Raw genomic sequence first — 21,823 nt, forward strand, 5'->3', positions numbered from 1 at the left:
CCGCCCCAGTCGTGTGCAGTGGTTTCTGGACAAGGAGGATAACCTGGAGATGGATGAGGTCTTCTGACCCCTACTCTGGGTAGATGAGGGGGCTGACCAGCCAGTAGGACCCTACCGCCTCTGCGTGCTTTTTTTTCTCCCAGCAGGGGTGATAATTCGTTTCCATGACTGTATTGATGAGTTGTTCTTCTCTGCAGGAAAGGAATGTTTGGACTGAAGCTGAAAAAGAAGAAGAAAGATAAAACAGAGAAGGGATTGATCCTCACCAACAAGGGTGCCCAAGGTGAGGTGTGAGGTGGGGTACTGCTCACTACACAGGCCAAAGGGCCTCAGGTCGGGGATTCTATGTCTATGGCACAGGGAGCAGTAATCTGCCTGCTGACTCCCAGGTTCTCCTGAACACGACTGTGGGCCTCAGGGAAATCATCCCAAGGCCCAACATCATCGACAAACAGGGGTGGGGTGGACACCTGCTGGACCATGGAATGGGCCATCTGAGAAAGTGATGACAGGTTCAAGCTCAGTTTTTGCCTTCGGTTTTTACCGGATAAGTGGCTCAGGAGTTCCAAGTCTGTCATTATCAAATGGACAGGGCACTGGTAACCAGGCTGACCCCATACCATCCTGGAGGGGATCAAGGACATTTTTCAAAACAAAAGTTAGGATTCTCAAAGTAAGATGGGAGAGTGCTTTTGTATCTCATTTAATGCCTCTTACCGGCAGGGATTGTTACTTCTTTTTTCCAAACAAGGGTTTGATATTGTGTTATAGCAGGTGGTTTTATGTTAATAATTGTGGTAATAAAGTTGATTGCCCCAAGAATTGAGGATACACCCAAGATTCCAGAGACAATAGAGAGAATACAAATCATGTGTGGCAAAGGCTATCTGTAGAATTGTCAGGCGGGGGTATGTGGGTGAAAATGTAAAGCCATTGTTAAGAAATTAAGAGGGCTTTCAAGATAGCAACAGTAGTGCCTAAACCAAGCAGGACAAGGATCCTTCTGATGAGGGCTCTGTCTGTCTGCATAGAATGCCTGTCAGTCAGCTTGCCCTGAGCATTGGGGAGCCTGCTGGGAAACAGCTGCTTTGCAAGATCAGTCCAGGCTCCCCGACTTTCTGTGCTTTGAATGGGTCATTCCTTCTGCCATGTGAGGACCAAGACTCCCATTGGGCAGACACTCAGCACTGATGAAATCAAACTGGATCTGCGGTTTCCAAGTGGACAGGTCTGGGGTGACCGCCTAGTGACATCTGCCTAGTGGCTTTGATAACACCCAGTTAAAGGCTGACATTCTGGACCATATCTAGACCCACATAATGCGATGGGTAGAACCCATCTTCACGAATCTGGAAGTATTTCACTGTCATCCTCCATAGCTGCCCTCTAGCCTGAAGCCCCACCTAACCACACTCTTTTCTCTGAGTAAAACGCAGTCTTAGAGAGAAAGCGATGGCCACTCATTCATCCTACGATGTTGGTGGTCATGACTAAGAGTTACCCTTGGGTGGAAAGGGGGCACAGTATCTTTTCAGTGGCTACAATGCCTAAAGCTTAATAGGAAGGCTAGGATGGAGGCTCAGTCATTAAACTTGCTACACAAGCGTGGGGACCTGAGTTTGAACCTAAGAACCCACTTGGAAAAGCCACTAGGGTGGTGTGCAGTCCCAGTACTGGGGTGGTAGAGACAAACATATCCCCAGGGCTGACTGGTTACCCAGCCTTTCTCAATCAGTAAGGTCCAGGCCAGTGAGAGACCTTGTCTCAAAAGTCAAGATGTTGAATGACTGAAGAAGACACCAAAGTTGACCTCTGACCTCTACACACACACACACACACACGTATGCATGCATGCACACACACACATACACACATATATGCATGCACGCATGCATACATAACCTGTTTCTCCTATCCTAAGAACTTAAAAGAAATACTTGTTTATTCAATCAAATTGGTAATACGGATGGAAGATTTAAAAGGCTCTGGATCTTTTCCTGGTCCTTGAAATTAAGTCTTGGGGACACTGATTGATTAAGAGATGTTCCCTTTCCCTCAGGACCTTATGGAATTTACACGTTTGACATATTTAATAAGTGTCTCTTACTTGACATGCATTGTTCATGACCCTGAGCAGTAGGTTGTGGTCTGTGTTTCAGAACGGAGGTGTCAGTGGGTGAGTGGCTTGCCCCGAATGAGTAAGTGGAAAGGCTGATATGGAGCCTGGGCGTTCCTGACCGTGTGATGGCCTCTGATTGAGAGTAACCCCTTCCTCACTAGGAGGGAGGAGGTTAGAGCAGTCAGTAACAGGCATGCCAGGGGAACTAGCCCTGTGACTAGTCCTTGTTTAGAGTCTTCAGCCCACAAAACAAACAGGGCAGACGTCCATCAGCCCCTCCTAGAAAGTAAATGGTATCCATCCTGCTGGGAGGGGCTGGCCTTGGAGGGAAGGGACAAATATGGGTGTCAGAGCAGAATCTTTGGTCCTTCCTTCTTGGTTTTTCTTGGGAAGCTAGGGTTTGTGGTGTGTGTGTGTGTGTGTGTGTGTGTGTGTTGTGAGGAATAAATCTCATGGATAAAGAGGAGGTTGTGTCAGAATTAAGTCAGAAGGAACAGAGAATGCCTCGGGTGATAGGGCCCAGTTGTCAGGAGGAGCTGGTGGAAGCCAGACTGAAGAAGGCATCCACCCTGAGCCAGGTGCGAACTTCAGATTGTTTACTAAGTAGGATGGGAAGCCACTGGGAGGAGTTAAGAGAAGTCACTGCTATCCTTCCTTTTGTTTTGTGAAGATCTCCTCCTGCTAGAGAAGCGCAGCTGGTGACTTGTCCACCTTGAGGTTTCTGGGGTCCCTCACGCCATGGTCCAGGGGCCGCGGTCTCTTAGATGCCTCTCTAGCATCTAAGCTTGCACGTTCTCTTGCTTTTTTGAAGTACCTAAGGGTGTTCACTGCACATTTGCCCCTATGCCAGCAGTTCTATATTCGTAAGACTCGGTAGTGTTTCTGATTCAAGGTTGCTGGGCAGAGTTGTCTGGCTAAACTCAGAACCCAAACATGCTGAAGCTGGAGAATACATTAGAAATAATTCAGTTGATGATGTATTTAAAGCTGAGTCTCATCAGCCCTGGGAACAGTGACTGGGCTGTTGGGACAGGGTCAAGATAATGCCCTGTGGAAGGCTTCATCTCTGCCCTACAAAATGACACCCAGAAGGCTTGAAACAAATGAGCATTTGGCATATACTCTGTCATTTTGAGACCTTTTCCTTCATCATCTCTACTGCTTTGATTCATGGAGTGATGCCTGGAAGACAAGATTATTTAAACATCACACACACACACACACACGAAGGAGGTAAGAGAGGAAGAGAGAATTTCAAAATACAATTACATCTATAAAAAAGATCCTGAGTGCTTTAAAATGTTTTAGAGATATTTTCCTTCCTCAGTTTTCATTTCACAGAAGGAAAAAAAATAATCAGGAATTTTTCATGACTCATGTAAGCCACCTCCTTGTGGCAGTCACAGGGCGGGGATACTGTTTTATTTATCTTCTTAATGACTATCTGGTATAGCAGGCATCAGCCTCCCTTAAATATAGAACCAAGAGAAAGTAAGTGGCATGTTTGTGTGCAGGGACTTTGATCATCACCTGGGGAACTGAAACCGTTTTGACATCCAGGCAATGTTCCCATGAATTAAACCAGAATCTGGGTTAGAGGGGAAGAATCTAAGGATACGACTGACATCCACTCACTTGGGTTTGCTACGGGCTGACAACTTTGTTTCCTCTGGTTTCCTAGAAAGCTGTCCTTTCTAGAGTAGGTAATGTGGTAACTGAAAACAACACACATTTATTCTTTTGCAGTTATGAAGCCCGGGTGCCTGAACTCAGCATCCCTGGGTCAAAAATCTCAAGAACTTTTCTTCCTCCCTCCTCCCTCTGTTCAGTCAGTGTTCTGTCACTGTGACAAACCCCTGAGGGGATCATCTGATAAGTGAATAACAGCAACAACAAAAAATAATAAAAAGGAGGCCGTGACTGCTCCTATCTGGGAGGGTCCAGAGTGAACATGACCTTGAGGGGAGTGGCGGAAGGGAGAGTCAGGAGGGTGAAGGGTAGGAAGGACCAGCATAGCCCAAGTGACTGGATTGTATAGGGCAGAGCTGCCGGGGGGAAAAAGCAGCCCAGCCCCTGGGTTGGAGAGTTCAGGGTAGGGAGCCAGGTTTGCCAGTCTATCATACCCTGTAACATCTAGGGACTGAGGGATGCTGGGAGAACGTGGCAGCCGGGTCTGCTTTAAAATGTTTAATAGGCACCTCAGTTAGCCCTTTTTTCTGGGTTTTAGACCTAAACAATAGGGAGGAAAAGTATTTTTAACTCATGGTTTCTCTTCATGATTGCTTGGCCCTATTGTTTTTGGCTAATAGATGGACCGAATATGATAGGGAATTCATGGTAGAGCAAAGGCTGGGAAAGGTGGGGGAGACTTATGCCTGGTCCCAATCTCTACTGCATAGACATACCGCTGGTGGCGTAACTCCCTTTCAGTGGGCCTCACACTTGTTAGGTCTCCCACTTCCCACTTGTGGCATAATTTGACCACCAGACTGTCAACAGTTGGCCTGGGGAGCTGGAGGGACAAATTTGTGCTGTTCCTCCCTTTTTTTTTTTTTTTTTTTTTTTTTTTGGTTTTTCGAGACAGGGTTTCTCTGTGGTTTTGGAGCCTGTCCTGGAACTAGCTCTTGTAGACCAGGCTGGCCTCGAACTCACAGAGATCCGCCTGCCTCTGCCTCCCAAGTGCTGGGATTAAAGGCGTGCGCCACCACCGCCCGGCTGTTCCTCACTTTGTGACATTGGTTAATCTAATCTTTGCCCCCAGGGTCACACAGCTGTCTTTAAAATCTCCCTCTGTGCCCTCTGGTGAGGATAGCTGTGATTGCAATTAGGACCCAGCTGCTAATCCAGTCTAATCTCTGTGGTCCTGCCCTGCTCTGTTTTCACTACAGGGATACCATTTGCAGTGTCCAAGGATGAGGCCCCACCATTACACAACACATGTGTCATTCAAACCTGGCCAGCACACCCAGGAATGACACTCACCTGGGATCCTGCCTCCAGTTTCCTGACTGTCTCATTTCCTTTGGAGATTGTCTGGTCAAGGTCTTGGATAGATTCCCTTAATTTGTAAATTTGTTTGAACCTTCTATTTGTTCTTACATATGAATACCCACACAAGTATACACACACACACACACACACACACACATGTGTCTGCTTGCCTGGTTTTTCTGTCAATACACTATCAAATTCAATAACGGCCACGGCTATGGGGCCTCCCACGGTGGTAGGCACAAAGTGGAGGCTTGCTTGCCACCTCACCTTGATTTAACGAGATTCTCTTCCTTCGTTTGTGTCTTCAGATGGTCAGAGTGACTCCGAAGCGCCGCAGAACGGACCTTCTCACCAGGAAGGACCAGAAGGAGATGCGATTCATGGCGACGCTTCCATCACTCCTGGCCCCTCGGCTCCTCCAAAGAGGAGGTACGGTGTTTTTACAGGTGGTCAGCCCACCCTCTTTGCACCTGGGTGTGCCAGGCTCTCGGAGAATTAGAGAGGAGACACAGTTACTGTCCACCAGGAGCCAAAGGTCTAAAGCAGGAAGAGAGTTCTGTGTCCACTCAGCTTCTCTCTCTGAGTGCCAACCTTCAGCAGAATTCTGGTCCCACTAGCCTCAGACTTTAGATGACTCTAGTTCCGTTTCTGGGAGGTCAGGAAAAAGCACAAGAGCAGAAGGCAGGTTTGGGAGCTGACCCTTAACCTGCTCTTTAGTTCACAGTGATTACCTTGGTTTGTGTTTCTCCCAAAGATAAGGTGTTTCTTAAACTACCAGAGGGGAGTCAGAAGAAACTGGCTTCTGCATGCCGTACCAGCTGGCTAGGATTGTGAAACTAAACCAAAGCAAAGCCACGCAAATGAGTGGCTTAATAGAAGTCATTATGACTGTCCTTGCGTCTGTGGGTAGGTTAGATGATTTTAGTGGCCCCACATAGTTGTCAAATTCACATGTGTGTAGTCGCTTGGCAGCTTAGTGATTCTAGCTCAGGGCTGGTGGCAGGCTGATCTAGTGCCAGGATCACTGCGCTCATTGCAGGGCAGAGAGCTTACTCCAGTGCTGGCCACAGCAGGGTTGAGGACAGAGGGAGCATGAGGTCTCTTGAGACTTAGGCTCAGAGCTGGCAGAGGCCGTTTCTGATGCACTGAGTTGACCAATGCAAATTACAGGGGCAGCCTGTGTTGGAGCAGGATTGGACACTAAGGTGCAGATCCAGGAGAGAAGTCAGTAACGGGGGTCACTGGTGTTTTCTGTCTGTGGTTTTTGTCATTATCTGATGAGGGGCAGTTTATCAGGCCCTTCCATTCTCTTTCCACACAGATGAGTTACTAACGGTAATAAAAATTGGTAGCTCTCTGGGTGGGAGACCCTGAGCTGGTGTTTCTAAGCTCTGATGTCATGGTATATGTAGGGGAAGGTTAGAAGGAAGCAGGAGATGGGTGGACGTCATAGGACAAACCCAGAGGTGACACTGAGAAGCAGACATGACATTTTTGTGTGCACAATGTCACACTTCTCTCTCTACACTGCACCTAGACAACTGCCAGTGCTCTCCCTGTGGCCTCTGAGCAGGCTCTTCAGCTATTCCTGAGTATCTTCCATGGTGCCCCAGGTCATTTACAGAAGAGAGGAGAGCAGAAGGAGAAGCCAGGAGCAATGGCCTCTTCTTCCTCCTTGATCAGAGCATCCCCATGGGCTGAAATGGACTGAAATTCTGCCCCCCCCATGAATACTAGTTCAGACCCCACCTCTGTTCTTAGGTCTTTCTTGCTCACAGAGCCCTGGGGAATTTCTTCTCTACAGCTCTTCTGTCATACCCCCACACCCCCACAGGACATTTTACACTTACAATCTAGATCTTTCCTTATAAGCCTTGGCTCTCTTTCCCCTGGAGAGATTGCTAGCTCTACAAGGGCAGAGATGATGGCCTATTAGTCTTTATTTTACTCTTAACCAAGCCTAGCACAAGGTTTCAAATTATCAGTAATTGGATTGAATTTGCCATTCGATTGATGAACATGTGAACGATATATATGCTTTCTTCACCATCAGCCCCCGGAGGAATTATTATTTCCAATAAGGAGATTAAAGCAAAAGCCTAAAATTGAGGAGAATAAATATTCTAACTCAGACCAGTCTGATCCCAAAGTCTTGAGAATTGTTTTCACAGCTTACAGCATCTTCTATTGGGCTGAATCGTAGTCAGCAGGCGTGGGGTGAATGAAGGCAGGAAACGATGTCACTGTTGGAAGCCAGAAGAACAGAATTCAATCAAACACACCCCAGTTCATTTCCCACCCATTGCTGCTTCTGTGGCAACAAGGATTCTTCTCTGCCCATGATTATCCAATAGCTAAGTGCCCAGGTGTTGCGCATCTATTTTCAATTACCCGAGCCCGTCCAGATAAATGGATCCCCTGGGACTGAGCGACTCAGTGAGATGGCATTTTGTTAGCCCTTCCAGTTTTCTTCTTTCCCAATCCTTTCATAAGCAATCACAACACTCACAACTTTTATATCTTCTAGAAGGGATGAAGAGCTCCTGGGTCTGAAACCAGTCAGGCGAAGGGCAGATCCTTACTTAGACCCTTCTTTGCCTCTGACTTTCTGAGGAATCCTTATTTCTCTAAGGTTATAACACAAACAGCACGGAAAACCTTACATATAAAAAATGCTAGCATTTACCAGAATTCCTGCTAGACACTAGATTAAACGCCTGCATACATATTATTTCATTCTAGCAATTGCCTTGTGGTATAAATGATATCAATAGCCTCACTACTAGGATAGGGAAACTGAGTCATAGGAATCTTAAGTCACTTGCCTACTTATATTTATTTCCCAGAAGATATAGAGAGACTCTGTGATAGAGTATAAGTGAAGGCACTTAGAAACTCTTGGGAAAATGTTACCGTGGCTTACACATCTGAAGTATGTTCTTACTTGAGATATATTAATTTGCTGTAACATTATTTTTTATTTCATACTTGCATACAATATTATCAACAAATATAAAACAATATATTAAACTTTACTTTAATAGAGCAAAACTGCTGACTAAGATCCATGAAGGGGAGGTCAAATCTCAAAACTATCAAGTAAGTGAGTAGCTCATCCTACCCAGCATCCCCCGGTTCTCCTCATGAGAATGAAGGGCAATGATCAGAGGCACATGGGCGCTGCTTTGTGTTCTAGATCACCGTCACCATCACTGAGGCCCGCCAGCTGGTAGGCGAGAACATCGACCCAGTTGTGACCATTGAGATTGGGGATGAGAAAAAGCAAAGTACGGTGAAGGAAGGCACCAACAGCCCGTTTTATAACGAAGTAAGTCACAGAGCATCCTCTGGGCCCGCCTCCCTTTGCTGACATCAAAGGGTTCCTCTGCCAAGTAGACAATCGGAGCCCCTCAGCATTCTTTCCCGGTCTCTCATCAAAATTCACATCACAATCTGAGCTCTTTCTCCACATCCATAAGGTGCTGATAACAAGATAATAAACAGGAGCACCACTTCTTTTTATTATTATGAGCTTATTACCGTTCTTCATAAGCCTTGAGATTACATCCAGTGAGTCTTGAATGCAGGTTAGAGAGATCGTACGGGAACAACACTGAAAATCTAATTACTGAATTTGAAATAAGTATACTTTGCTGGAAAGCAAAACACTTATGTTTTTCTAAGATGTGTAGAAATTTTAAAAGAAGACCCCCAAAGAGAGAAGTTTCTAAATAGTCTCTTTGTAATAAAACATTATTTGGTAAAAATATGACAGAGTATACAATAATATAGGGTAGAAATCCTCATTTCCCTCTACCTTTTGGATCCTAATGCCCTAAATTTCATCCCTGGGAAGATCCATTTTCACGATACTCAAGAATCTTCCAGAGAGTTCCCAAGCACACACAGGAATACAAATCAAAGCCCCAATGGCAGCACTCGGTACCACTGTCCTAGGCCTTGTTCTTGTTACAAAACAATGGGCTTTGGGGTAGGGTCCAGCTGGTCACACAGGTCAAGCTCACTTCTGACTGGGGAATTTTCCATTGCTTTCATATGCCATAATTTACTGACTGTTAAGTCTCTCATCTACAGATACTAAAACTTTGCGCCTTTGGCTAGTACTTACAATATATTTATATGGTCTAACTGTTGACACAGGGCATAAACATTTAAACTTGAATCTCACCAAATTGCCTGACAACATGAATTACCAAAAGAAGTGTTGCAGAGACATTACCACCCTAGCGGTAAACTACAAGGAAGGCAGGGACAGTGTGGATAATGCCATTAACTGAAAAGCCTCCAAATCGCATGGATGCTGCTAATTCCTTTCCTCGTCGTCATTATTGTCCCCGAGCCTTCCAGATGTCTCCCATCCCCACTCTTCCCTCATCTCTTTGGCACAGATGTGATATTAGAGAACATGTATGCAAATTCTCTAAAACTGCAAAGCCCCATTTACTTGTCAAAAGTTATAATTATGCCTGCAAGTCTTGGCTCTAAATGATATTAAATTGAGCCCAAGGGTAGCAAGTAGGAAACCAAGAAAAAGAACAGAAGGCAAACCAAGGACATTTGTCACAACTTTTCACCTTTAAGGCAGAGGCCATAAGGGTTGAAGGAGGAAGTGGGGTTGAGAATATTTGCTAACTATAAAGCAGGTGCAGACGTAGAAGTCTTTAGAGAGCGCAACAATGTAACTGAGCCGAAAGCAACAAATATTAGAACGGATTTATCAGCCCAAAGGATTCCCTCATAGAGCCATCCTGATCAGAGTGAAGAATTTAACTACGGTGACATTTCCATGTAAATTTGAGTTACAAACATTTCTAAAAAATAAGCAAAATAAGTACTAAGTATAGTGTGTGGATATATGAAAATTTTCTTTAAAGATTATACCTGTTTTCTTATTAAAGTACATATAATCAAGATCATCCTTAAATTTATTTATTTATTTATTGTAGCATTAGGGCTCAAACCATATGTGAGGTGAGAATTCTTTTATTTATTTAAAAAGAAAACAATCTTTTTTCATTATACATACCAATCCAAGTTCCCACTCCCTCCCCTCCTCCTACTCCCCCACCCCACCCCATCCACTCCTCAGAGAGGGTAAAACACATTGCTTTGGGGAAGATCCAAGGCCCTCCCTCCTACTATAGCTAGGATGAACATGGTGTCCATCCAAAGAGAATAGGTTCCCAAAAGTCAGTACAGCAGTAGGGATAAATCCTGGTGCCACTGCCAGTGGCCCCTCAGTCTGCCCCAGCCATGCAACTGTCAACCACACTCAGAGGGACCAGTTTGGTCCTATGCTTGTTCCTCTCTAGTCCGGCTGGAGTTGGTGAGCTCCCATTAACTCAGGTAAACTGTGTCAGTGGGTGAACCCATCATGGTCTTGACCTCCTTGCTCATATTCTCATCCTTCCACTCTTCAACTGGACTTTGGGAGCTCAGTCGCAAGGCAAGAATTGGTGGGGCCACACCTCAGCCCCAGCGACTACCACAGCAGTCACTGTACTCCTCCTAGTACAGCAATGGCAGTTTATTTTGTCTATTTTACTCCAGGAAAGAAAGGTGTTGTCAGTTTTTTTCTTCTTCTCACTGGTATGTTCATTCATAATTTATCAGTTTTATCTCTCTTTTATATCTTTGCCTCAAAGCAAAGTCAAGAACCTAGGACACAGCAGTGTCCCAGTCCTTCCTAGCCCACCCCACTGTTCCTCTTCCATACAATAACCTCACGTAGACACCTCCCCCATCTTCTGTATCTTTAAATTCTACAACCTCATTTGAGAGGGCTGTGACTCAGACTCTACAAAACTTCTACTCTCTCGTCTATAGAAGATTCTTGTTCTTTAGGAGGATCAAAGCAAGGCTCCAGAGCCAGAAATAACTAGGATTATGAATCTGGTCATCAGCCTTCCCATATGCAAATGTGGGTATCCATATAGATAATTCTTACATCTGTGTGCAAGCATGTGCACACATGTGTGCATATATCATGGTATGCATATGGAGGCCAGAGGACAGCTTACAGGATCAGCTCTCATCTTCCACCTTGAGGACTCTAGAGAAATACCTTTACCACAGAGCCATGTTGCCACCCCCAGGGTAATTCTTTAACTCTGGAATTTAATCATTTTTCCCATACTAAAAGTCTCTATAATTCATCATTTTTCATTCCTCCCACAGTTAGTCTTGGTAATTTTACAAGAATGTTAGAAACAGAAAAATCCTGAGAAATGTTTTAAATGTGTTCACTCGAAATCAAAACTACTCCATGATACTGTTTTCACTTATAAGAAACCAAAAAAGTAAAGAGCTAACAATATCAGGTGTTGGGAAAGCCACAGCAAAAGCCAGATGTAAAATGCTTTGTGTAGAGGTTTCAATGAGAATGTCCCCCATAGGCTTAGATATTTGACACTTGGTCCACATACACACACACACACACACACACACACACACGCTGGAGACAGGTTTTGGGATGAACATCCTGGTGCCACTTCCAGTTCTGTCCTTCTGCCTTGTGTTTGTGGTTGGCTCTCAGCTTTCTGCCCCATAGCCTAGCCTCCCCACAATGACAGTTTCTCTTCTCCTGGAAACTGTAAGCCAAAATAGACTCCTTTTTCATGCCTTGCTCGTGGTATTTTGCCATAATATCAGAGAAGTCACTCATAGACATAAGTAGAATTTTTGGATCACGGATTATGTGTATGTAAAATTTTAATAGTATTATTAGTCTCCCAGGAAGGAACTTTGAATACTATCAAAACTTTACCTGCATACAATCCATGATCCAAAAATTCTACTTATGTGTAATTTAGAGGAATCATTATAATTATCCTATGCAAGAATACAGTTGGTGGCATTTTGAATATAATATATAGAATAATAAATAAAACAATGCAAACAACCTAAATGATCTTCAGTAGATGACAAGCCAATCAAACGATGAGCTGCTGGTGCCAATAAGGTCTAAGCAGCAGCAGCAGCGGGTTTGGGTTAGAAAGATGCAGATCTAACCCACTCCAGCAACAAGCTTCTTAGACGTAAACTGGGAGTTGATGACCAAGCTGAACTTCATGTTTTACAGTACTTTGTGTTTGACTTCATTGGACCCCAAGTGCATCTTTTCGACAAGATCATCAAAATTTCAGTAAGTAGACCATTGCAGGTGTGGGTACTGGGGAAGGAAGCGGGGGGACTCTAGACACAGGGGACTTTCTGGGATAGCTTAGCTTGGTTCCAGATACCTGGGTTCGGGAGGATAAATATGGGCCAGTGACTGTGGAAGTAGCAGGCTAAAGCTACTTCCTGAAGAGTATTTTCAGGAGAACCACCTCAAGAGAACCTTTGCCTCTTGGAAGCCAGCAGTAAATGACAGTGAACTTCTATTAATTGGATGTGGAAATACGAAACATATGTTACAATTGACATCTTCATTGACTGTCGTTTTTCAGTTATTTTTTTAATCATGCTAATGTAATGCTTTTCTATCTGGATGAGATCTACACTAATTAACCCCAACCATCTCTTCTCCTAGTTAACGGTAATTAGAGAAACAGGAATAGAAACTGGGGTAGAACCGCATATGTTCATCTCATCACGGATAATGCCTAATGAGCAGAGGAATCAACTGAAGTATTCTAGAATTCTTGAAAGTTACCGATGAGGGTGGACCTTGGGATCTTTGCAGGGGGAGTTAGCTGCTGTGCAGACCTTCCTCAGCCTCTCCAGGGAGTGGAAGTTTATCCACAAATGCAGACCGCAAAGTAGAAAGAGTGAGCTCCCCCTGGCTTGCTGGGGGCCTTATCCAGGCTTACCCGGTACATGGACGGCAGGGATGGGAAGAGGAAGTATAAATGCTGAAGTCATCTTGTCCCAAACGAGAGCAGAAATGACCGACTGGGCCCATTACCAACTGCACACCAGTCAGCAAAGCGACAGAGGACAGTGGGTGGCAGGCGATGACGTCTATCATTCCATCTCAGAAAGTGGCCACTTCTTCCATGGAGACGGATGTGAGGCTGGGTGTGTCCGAGGGTGGTAGGGTGAGAGTTGGAGAGTAAGTAGGTGCTGTCTTCCAAATACTTCTCAAAGAACAGAACTCATATTTTATATGTAAAAGTACGTGGAGAATGAGGGGAATGGTTCCCTCGACAGTCAAACCAACTCTGATGGGAACTGCGAGGCTGACATTTGTCTTAGAAGTCTCCTTCCTGTTCTCTTCCTGGCCTGTCTTTTTGTCACTTGCTCACACACTAGATCAATGCCTATGGGATGTGGCCTTAACTGCAGCTGGATGTCAACAACGTCCCCTCGTCAGGCATAGATTCTGGCGGTGTGACACTATCCTTCCCAGGAGCACATGAAGAACACGACTCCCGAGGGATGGAAAGTCGCCGGGAAAACGTTCTTAGCATTTGAGTTTCTAGTGTGATGATAAGGATGAGAGCTGGGAAGGCTCTCTGGACATGGTGCCATCCCTGCAGCTGTCCCCTGATGACACTGACCCTGTCGCAGCTCCTAGAGGACTTGCTAGGTTACAGATGAAGTTCGTCACCAGGCCTCTAAGCCCCATCATAGGCAAGAGTCAGGACTGTATGGAGGACACAGACTTTTAGACATAGGATCAAAGCTGATTTGCCTGCCTCATCTCTTCTTTGGGAAAAGACAGCTGTGTGGTTCTTAAATGACTCGTAGGGGGAGAGATCAAAGGTTTTAATGGAAAACCCTCCCTCTTATGTTCAATGCAGTTTTCTTGCTGGTTCATTAACTGGAAGCCAGTGTGCCCAGAATGAATTCAGTGCTAAAGAGAGATGACTTGTAGTCATGTGTTCTCAGCACTTGGACAGCTATGGGTCCCTGTATCAACCACCGCCCACTGCGAAAACATTATCTGACCAGGGCAGAGGGCAGCACAGATTTATATGTACAAACCTAAGTATTGAGAAGGCAGTTTGACAACATGGTGACTTAGCAAAACAGCAGCAGTAGGTTCTGCTCTGGGGCTGCCACTTCCCCATCCACGGACTCTTGACCAGGCTTGTATTATTAGGCATAAATACTCTCCGGGGGAGCAGACCTCAAATTCAATCAGAAAATGAAACTACTGTGTATGTAAGAGCCAGTCCGTCACAATTCCAGTGTGAATGGGAGAAGGAACTCCGGAGGCTCCACCCCCAGCTGAGGAACTGTTGGCAGTCCATGGCTTCTGGAGGAGACAGTGTCATTATTCTTTACGAGTATGGCCACTGACAGGTTGCCTATGTTCTAGAGGATGACCCCAAACCCAAGCATATATGGGCAGCATTCCCTGGACTTGGTGGGCTATAAAAAAGGGGGAATACATAAATTTGGGAGGCAGACATGCTAGAGGGTTCCAGAAAGAGATGGTCAGAGGAGGATGAAGGTGGATATGATCAAAATCATTGTATGTTTGCATGAAATTCTCATAATAATAAGTTAATGATATTATTAAAAATGGGTGGGGTAGGGGTGACTATAATTAGATGCTCTTGGGACAGCCAGGGTATAATACTAGGCCTGGTGGTACCATAGACTATTTTCCTTAACAGTTGCCCAGGAACCCAGGACCTCAGCATGCTGTGCATGGCACATCTCCAGGAACCTAGGAATCTGACAGCCAACTTCTGTAGGCTTGCCTGGCCCTCAGCCAGTAGGCATATGCCTTAAAGAGGTCTCCTGTGTGACTGGAAAAACCACTTGAGGGTCTCACATTCTATTTCTCACAGAGACATTTTCACCATGAAAGGAACTTAAACCAGGCCTCGGGGAGTCATGTTAGCCACAGAAAATGAGGCAGGGAACAGCTTTCTGTGTGCAGTCTTAAACAGCAACTCTGCTGAAGCCAAGCTGTCCTTGCTTCCCCTCTGTTGACACTGGAAAATCCCAGCCAGAGAGGGAGAGAGACAGAGACAGAGACAGAGTCAGGAGAGAAATAGGAATGGCTGTCATTTCTTGAGGTCAGCTGACTACCTTTTCTTACTGCCTCTGACAAAAAGAACTCTTCAGAAGCAGCAGCGAGAGCCTGCCACTCACCCTTCTTACAAACCATTAACTCACTGAGTATGCATTGAATATTCATTATGAATGAGCCCGTAGTAGATAGAACACAAAGGGACACTACCCTTGATCAAGGCAACAATAGGATTTATAGTTAGTAGGAATCTCAGAGGCTCCTCCAGGATGACATGGAGTTCTTGGGGCCCTCCGGTTCCAGTGACAGGGATGTCACTACTTCTGGAGAATGAGCCCTTCATTGCTGAGAGATTCTAATGAGCACAAGAAATAGCATCCCTAATTGAGTTGAAATCTTGACCTCTTACTTAAGAACCATGCGGGGAACCTGGCCCCTTTCTTGGATATGACATTCCCAAAATTTGAGGACACTTCTGTCACACTGTCCTCTTCCTAAGAGCTCCCCTTTTCTGGATTGAAGATTAAACTATTCCAGGTTTTCCATCAGCTTCTCATGCACTGTGACTTCTAGATATAGTACCAACTATATCAACTTCCTTTATGACTTCCTCCTGGTGATGCCAGCTTTTCCGCATGCTGCCGTAACCAAGCTGGACACTCTGCTGACTTCTAATCAGGACAAACACACTCTGTACTGTCTAGAGCTTAGTCTATTGTTCAGCACTAAATCAGCTCCTGGCTGTGCATGATAATCTCTCAAGAAAGCTGTGGGAAATATTTTGGAGGCTGAGGAAAGAAAGAGCAGTGGCAGCTCAAGAGATCAAGGACAGATGCTTGGAGGAGGTGACATTGGCTCTAGCCACTAAAGGATGGGTCAAGTTGGAGCAGGAAGAGGTGGGCATTGAAGGGTCGCTTACCATGATCCATTCAATTAAAGAAACCTTTGGGGCACCGAGAGTGCCATCCATCCTTCAGCAAATAAGCAGAAAAGCGACTAGACAAAGGACAGATGAGACACTTCTCGAAGTCACTTAGGACCCTGTGCGTTAATGACCAATTTTATTTAGTGTGCTCCAGACAAGGCCAAACCCAGATAAGGGTCAAGTCCTAGGAGCCTCTTTGGTGGAGTCTGGGTCCTTTTCACAGATGCTCCATATTTTGTAGGTCTTACATCACAAGCTGATAGGGAGCATCCTGATTGGCTCTTTCCGAGTGGATGTGGGAACAGTATACAACCAGCCTGGTAAGCGAGCCCCTCCTCCCCATCTTGCTTTCTTACTGTTCTTCTGTTTACTCTCTGATCTGTCGAGCTGGGAGTTTTTGGTGTGGTTCTCTAGATCAAAGGTCTCTCAAATATCCACAGTCAGTGGAGAAGAAAGTCAGACAAGAGGGCTGGAAGGAAGGGAGGAGGAGAGAAAGAAAGAGAGTGGGGTAGCCTGGGGACTGACTGGGGATATCCAGGAATGGCTACTATCTAGAACAGATGACAGAGGGGACCAAGAGCCTGCAGGAGTGGGAAGGGATGAGGGAGTCACTGCCCATGTGCAAAGAATACGACTCACAAGCTGTGTTCATAGGTCATCAGTTCTGTGACAAGTGGGCACAGCTTACCGACCCTGGGGACATCAGGACTGGCACCAAGGGCTACCTGAAGTGTGACATCAGTGTAACCGGGAAAGGCGACGTCTTAAAGACCAACCCCAAAATCTTCGATGCTGACGAGCAGATAGAGAAGTGAGACAAACCCATCCAGAGCCCTGAAAGAGAAATTGTGTGCCCTACTTTATGTCTCTTTTTCTCTCTCCACCCCTTTCTTTTTTTAATTGTTTTTATTGAGCGATATATTTTTCTCCACTCCCCTCCATTCCTCTCCCCTTCCCTTCAACCCTCTCCCATGGTCCCCATACCCCCAATTTACTCAGAAGACCTTGCCTTTTTCTATTTCCCATCTAGATTAGATCCATGTATGTCTCTATTAGGGTCCTCTTTGTTGTTTAGGTTCTCTGGGATTGTGATTTATAAGCTGATTTTATTTGCTTTATATTTAAAAACCACTTATGAGTGAGTACATGTAATAACTGTCTTTCTGGTCTGGGTTACCTCATTCAAAATGATGTTTTCTAGCTCCATCCACTTGCCTGCAAAATTCAAGATGTCATTATTTTTTCTGCTGTGTAGTACTCCATTGTGTAAATGTACCACATTTTCCTTATTCATTCTTTTGTTGAGGGGCATTTAGGTTGTTTCCAGGTTCTGGCTATGACAAACAATGCTGCTGTGAACATAGTTGAGCATATGTCCTTGTGGCACGATTGAGCATCCTTTGGATATATACCCAAAAGTGGTATTGCTGGGCCTTGAGGAAGGTTGTTTCCTAATTTTTTGAGAAATTGTCACACTGACATCCAAAGGGACTGTACCAGTTTGCATTCCCACCAGCAATGCAGGAGTGTTCCCTTTACCCCTAGTATAAGTTGTCATCAGTGTTTTTGATTTTAGCCATTCTTCAGGTGTAAGATGGAATCTCAGAGTTGTTTTGATTTGCATTTCTCTGATGACTAAGGATGTTGAACATTTCCTTAAGTGTCTTTCTGCCATTTTATATTTCTCTGTTGAGAGTTCTCTGTTTAGGTCTGTACTCCATTTTTTATTGGATTATTTGTTCTTTTGATACCATTTTCTTGAGTTCTTTGCATATTTTGGGAATCAGACCTTTGTCTGGTGTGGGGTTAGTGAAGATCTTTTCCCATTCTCTAGACTGTTATTTTGTCTTGTTGACCATGTCCTTTGCTTTACAGAAACTTCTCATTTCAGGAGGTCCCATTTATTAATTGTTTCTCTCAGTGTCTATGCTACTGGGGTTATATTTAGGAAGTGGTCTCCTGAGCCAATGCGTTCAAGTGTACTTCCCACTTTTCCTATGAGTTTCAGTGTGGCGGCTTTATATTGAGGTCTTTCATCCATTTGGACTTGAGTTTTGTGCATGGTGATAGACGTGGATCTATTTTCATTCTTCTACATGTTGAGATCCAGTTATGCCAGCACCATTTGCTGGACATGCTTTCCTTTTCTCATTTGATAGTTTTGGCTTCTTTATCAAAAATCAGGTGTTCAAAGGTGCGTGGATTAATATCCGGGTCTTCTATTGAGTTCCATTGATCCTCCTGTCTGTTTTTATGCCAATACCAGGCTGTTTTCAGTACTGTAGCTCTGTAGTAAAGTTTAGTCAGGGATTGTGATGCCTCCAGAAGTTTTTTTTATTGTGCAGGATTGTTTTGGCTATCCTGGGTTTTTTTTTTTTATATGAAGTTAAGTATTGTTCTTTCGAGGTCTGTGAAGAATTTTGCTGAGATTTTGATTGTCATTGCATTGAATCTGTAGATTGCTTTTGGTAAGATTGCTACTTTTACTATGTTAATTCTACCTACCCAAGAGCATGAGAGATCTTTCCATTTTCTGGTGTCTTCTTCAATTTCTTTCTTCAAGATTTAAAGTTCTTGTCATACAGGTCTTCCACTTGTTTGGTTAGAGTTACTCCAAGATATTTTATGCTATATGCGACTATTGTGAAGGGTGATACTTCTCTCATTTCTTTCTCAGCCCTTTTATCATCTGTGTATAGGAGGGCTACTGATTTTTTATTTTTTTGTTAATCTTGTATCCTGCTATCCACTGAAGGTGTTTATGAGTTGTAGAAGTTCCTTGGTAAAATTTTTGGAGTTTCTTATGTAAACTTCTGTAAGCAAATAGGAGAGTTTGACTTCTTCTTTTTTGATTTGTATCCCTTTGATCTCCTTTTGTTGTCCAATAAGAGCAATAGCTCTAGCTAGAAACTAAGAACTATATTGAATAGATAAGGAGAGAGTGGACAACTTTTTCTTGTCCCTAATATCAGTGAGATCACTTTAAGTTTCTTTTAATTTAGCCTGATGTTGGCTGTTGGCTTGCTGTATATTGCCTTTATTATGTTTAGATATGTCGCTTGTATCCCTGCTCTCTCCAAGACCTTTATCATAAAGGGATGTTGTATTTTGTTGAAGGCTTTTTCAGCATCTAATGAGATGATCATGTGGGGTTTTTTTTCTGTCTGTGTATTTATATGGTAAATTACATTGACAGATTTTCATATGTTGAACCATCCCATCCCTGCATCTCTGGAATGAAGCCAACTTGATCATGGTGGATGACTTTTCTGATGTGTTCTTAGTTCATCCCTTCCCATATGGGTGCATGAGCACTGCCAAACTCATGCCTCATCTTTCAGAGGCTCTTCTTTGTCAGAGACCCCTGAATATATCTTCTCAAAGCTGTGACTCTTTTGGAAGCTCTGATTCTGGGATAAGAGCACTTCTTTCCCTGTAACACCTTATTTTAGACAAACCATTCTATTGTTATTATTATTACTATTATTAATTCTTTTAGAATTTTATGTCTTGTTCATATTTAGCCCCCACTCCTCACTCCCACCCCTCCCACATAAAACTCCTCTTCCCTATGCCTCCCACTTTGTGTCCTTTTTGTTGCTGTTTAAAGAGAAAACTTCCACAGCAGTTTTCCTCTGGCTCTTGTGGTATTTCTCCTGCCCTTTTCCACATTTCCTGAGTCTTAAGTGTATGCATTATGTAGATAAGTCATTCTGTGATTATATGATTTATCCATATGTAGCTGTTTTTTCTTCAAAAGAATTATACTTTCAACCACTGGTTTATGAGGTGGGAAGAGTTAAATTCTAGAAAGACCTAGAAAGAAAACTTGGTTTAGTGATGTATTCCGGTGTTTTTCTATACCTAGATTTTTCTTCCTGCCACCAATGGGCACCTGACCTTTCTTTCTACTCTTGAGTTACAGACCTTTTAATATAAATTTTTTTTTTCCTTCTAGGAACCTTTTGATCCCTCAAGGATTTCCATCAGAGAGACCCTGGGCTAGATTCTATGTGAGGCTCTATCGAGCAGAAGGGTTACCCAAAATGAACTCCAGCATTATGGCAAATGTCACCAAAGCATTTGTGGGTGACAGCAAGGACCTTGTGGATCCCTTCGTGGAGGTGTCCTTTGCTGGGCAGACGGTGAGGAAACTTTTTCACCAATAGTGACAAGTATGTCCTGCTCTGCATACAGAGCATTTTAATCAAATTAAATTGGGTTAAAAGTGCCCAGAGAAAACTTGTCACAAGAGGGGAAGTGTAGAGAAGACTTGCCCACTCTCACCTTCCTTGAGTAGAGAAGGCTTGCCCACTCATGCCTCACTAGACACTGTGGAAGGCAGCTATGGCTGAATGTGTTGCAGCTTAGGGCCAGGTAGAAAGATGTCTTTCCTTACCTCTGGCTACTTCTCTAAGCAAGTACCAGGCCCTCGGCCCTGTAGAATAATTACCACTCTCCCCTGACCCATTTCACAATGTTCGAGGTAGTCTTTCTTCTATGTCTAGATACCTCTGTTCCTTTCTCAAGGGCTATTGGAAGAATCAAGGCCTAGGTTCATGGCCAAAGCTGGGTTCTGCCTTCCTGGACTAAGAAACTTTGAATGTATTTTATATTTTCAAAATATGTCCTTGTCCCTCCTGCAGCAGGAGTGAATGCTGGAGAATTTCTATCTTGGGTTGAATTTGGGGGCCATATGGGACATCATTCCAATTTACAACCCCGAAACTGAGGCCCAGGCTGCAGCATTGATTCACTCAAGGTCATATGTGACATGCACCTGGGTCCGTGTGTAAGCATGAGCTCAGGGTCTAGCTATGTCTACACTTTCTTGGAGATGCATAGAACAGCTCATATCCCTAACACAGGCGTTCACCCCAACACTGGTCTGTTAAGTAGAAATTCTCAAGGACAATCGTTCACCTTTGCCCCAATGTTCCATACAGCATCTAGATCATCAATAATGTCAATGGGGTATAGCAGATTTTCACAGGTGTCATGGGAAGCAAGCCCATCTTTGATATCTGCTTTATATCCCCAGGAGGTTTGAAGCATTTTTTTTTTTAGGTATTTATTTTCATGGCTCGCATCCTCCTGGCTGTCATTTTAGGGGCGAACCTCGGTGCAAAAGAATTGTGCTGACCCCGTGTGGCATGAGCAGGTGGTCTTCAAGGAAATGTTCCCTCCCCTGTGCCGGAGGGTTAAAATCCAGGTGTGGGATGAGGGCAGTATGAACGACGTGGCCCTGGCAACCCACTTCATCGACCTGAAGAAGATCTCCAACGAGCAGGATGGAGATAAAGGTAGCATTGCCTGTGTCTGCCTTGGCCGGAGGTCTCAAAGCCACAGTCGCCTTTAAAGAGAGAGGGCCACGTAAGCATGTGGTAGCACCTTTTATGGTTCTGAGGTCTGTGGCCAGCTTGGTTAAGTCAGTGGATGGAACTAAGCTCTGGTCTTAGGTCTTCCATGACCATTGCTAAGCTACCTGGAGTGTGTCACTGTTCTCTTAAGAAAATGGAGTTACGATAAAACCTAAGTTTGGTAAACTAAAATCTACAGGCCAAATCTATTCTGATACATGACTTTGTTTGGTTCTGTATGAACAGTTTTTGCATGTTTCGGTGATTAGGGTTCTCCCCCTACATAAAAATTATGTCCCCAGTCACTTTATGGGAACACAACAGCATGAGGATGGCAGGGGCTGTGGGTGATTGCTGCCTCAGTGAGCTGGGAGAGCCTCAGATAATTCACCAAGTACTGAAGGTGGCGGGCAGGGAAAGAACTCCTCCTTGGTATATGACTCCATTTCCAAAATCATATTAGTGTACAAGAATTC

The 21,823-nt window shown here is 44.3% G+C and overlaps 1 protein-coding gene across 1 annotated transcript in view; it reads left to right on the plus strand.

The window, feature by feature from the left end:
• The first annotated feature begins 204 nt into the window (after window positions 1-204).
• The window catches only part of Fer1l6 (fer-1 like family member 6), a 112,891-nt gene continuing 91,272 nt past the window's right edge, over window positions 205-21,823 (plus strand). The window contains exons 1-9 of the mRNA XM_057792116.1: window positions 205-283; window positions 5,422-5,542; window positions 8,158-8,212; window positions 8,310-8,441; window positions 12,216-12,278; window positions 16,229-16,307; window positions 16,642-16,798; window positions 19,946-20,132; window positions 21,098-21,290. Of these exons, the coding sequence (XP_057648099.1) occupies window positions 205-283; window positions 5,422-5,542; window positions 8,158-8,212; window positions 8,310-8,441; window positions 12,216-12,278; window positions 16,229-16,307; window positions 16,642-16,798; window positions 19,946-20,132; window positions 21,098-21,290 (1,066 nt within the window). The remainder of the gene's footprint in view (window positions 284-5,421; window positions 5,543-8,157; window positions 8,213-8,309; window positions 8,442-12,215; window positions 12,279-16,228; window positions 16,308-16,641; window positions 16,799-19,945; window positions 20,133-21,097; window positions 21,291-21,823) is intronic.

Source organism: Chionomys nivalis, chromosome 17 (genome assembly GCF_950005125.1).
Source record: "Chionomys nivalis chromosome 17, mChiNiv1.1, whole genome shotgun sequence".
Lineage (NCBI taxonomy): Eukaryota > Metazoa > Chordata > Mammalia > Rodentia > Cricetidae > Chionomys > Chionomys nivalis.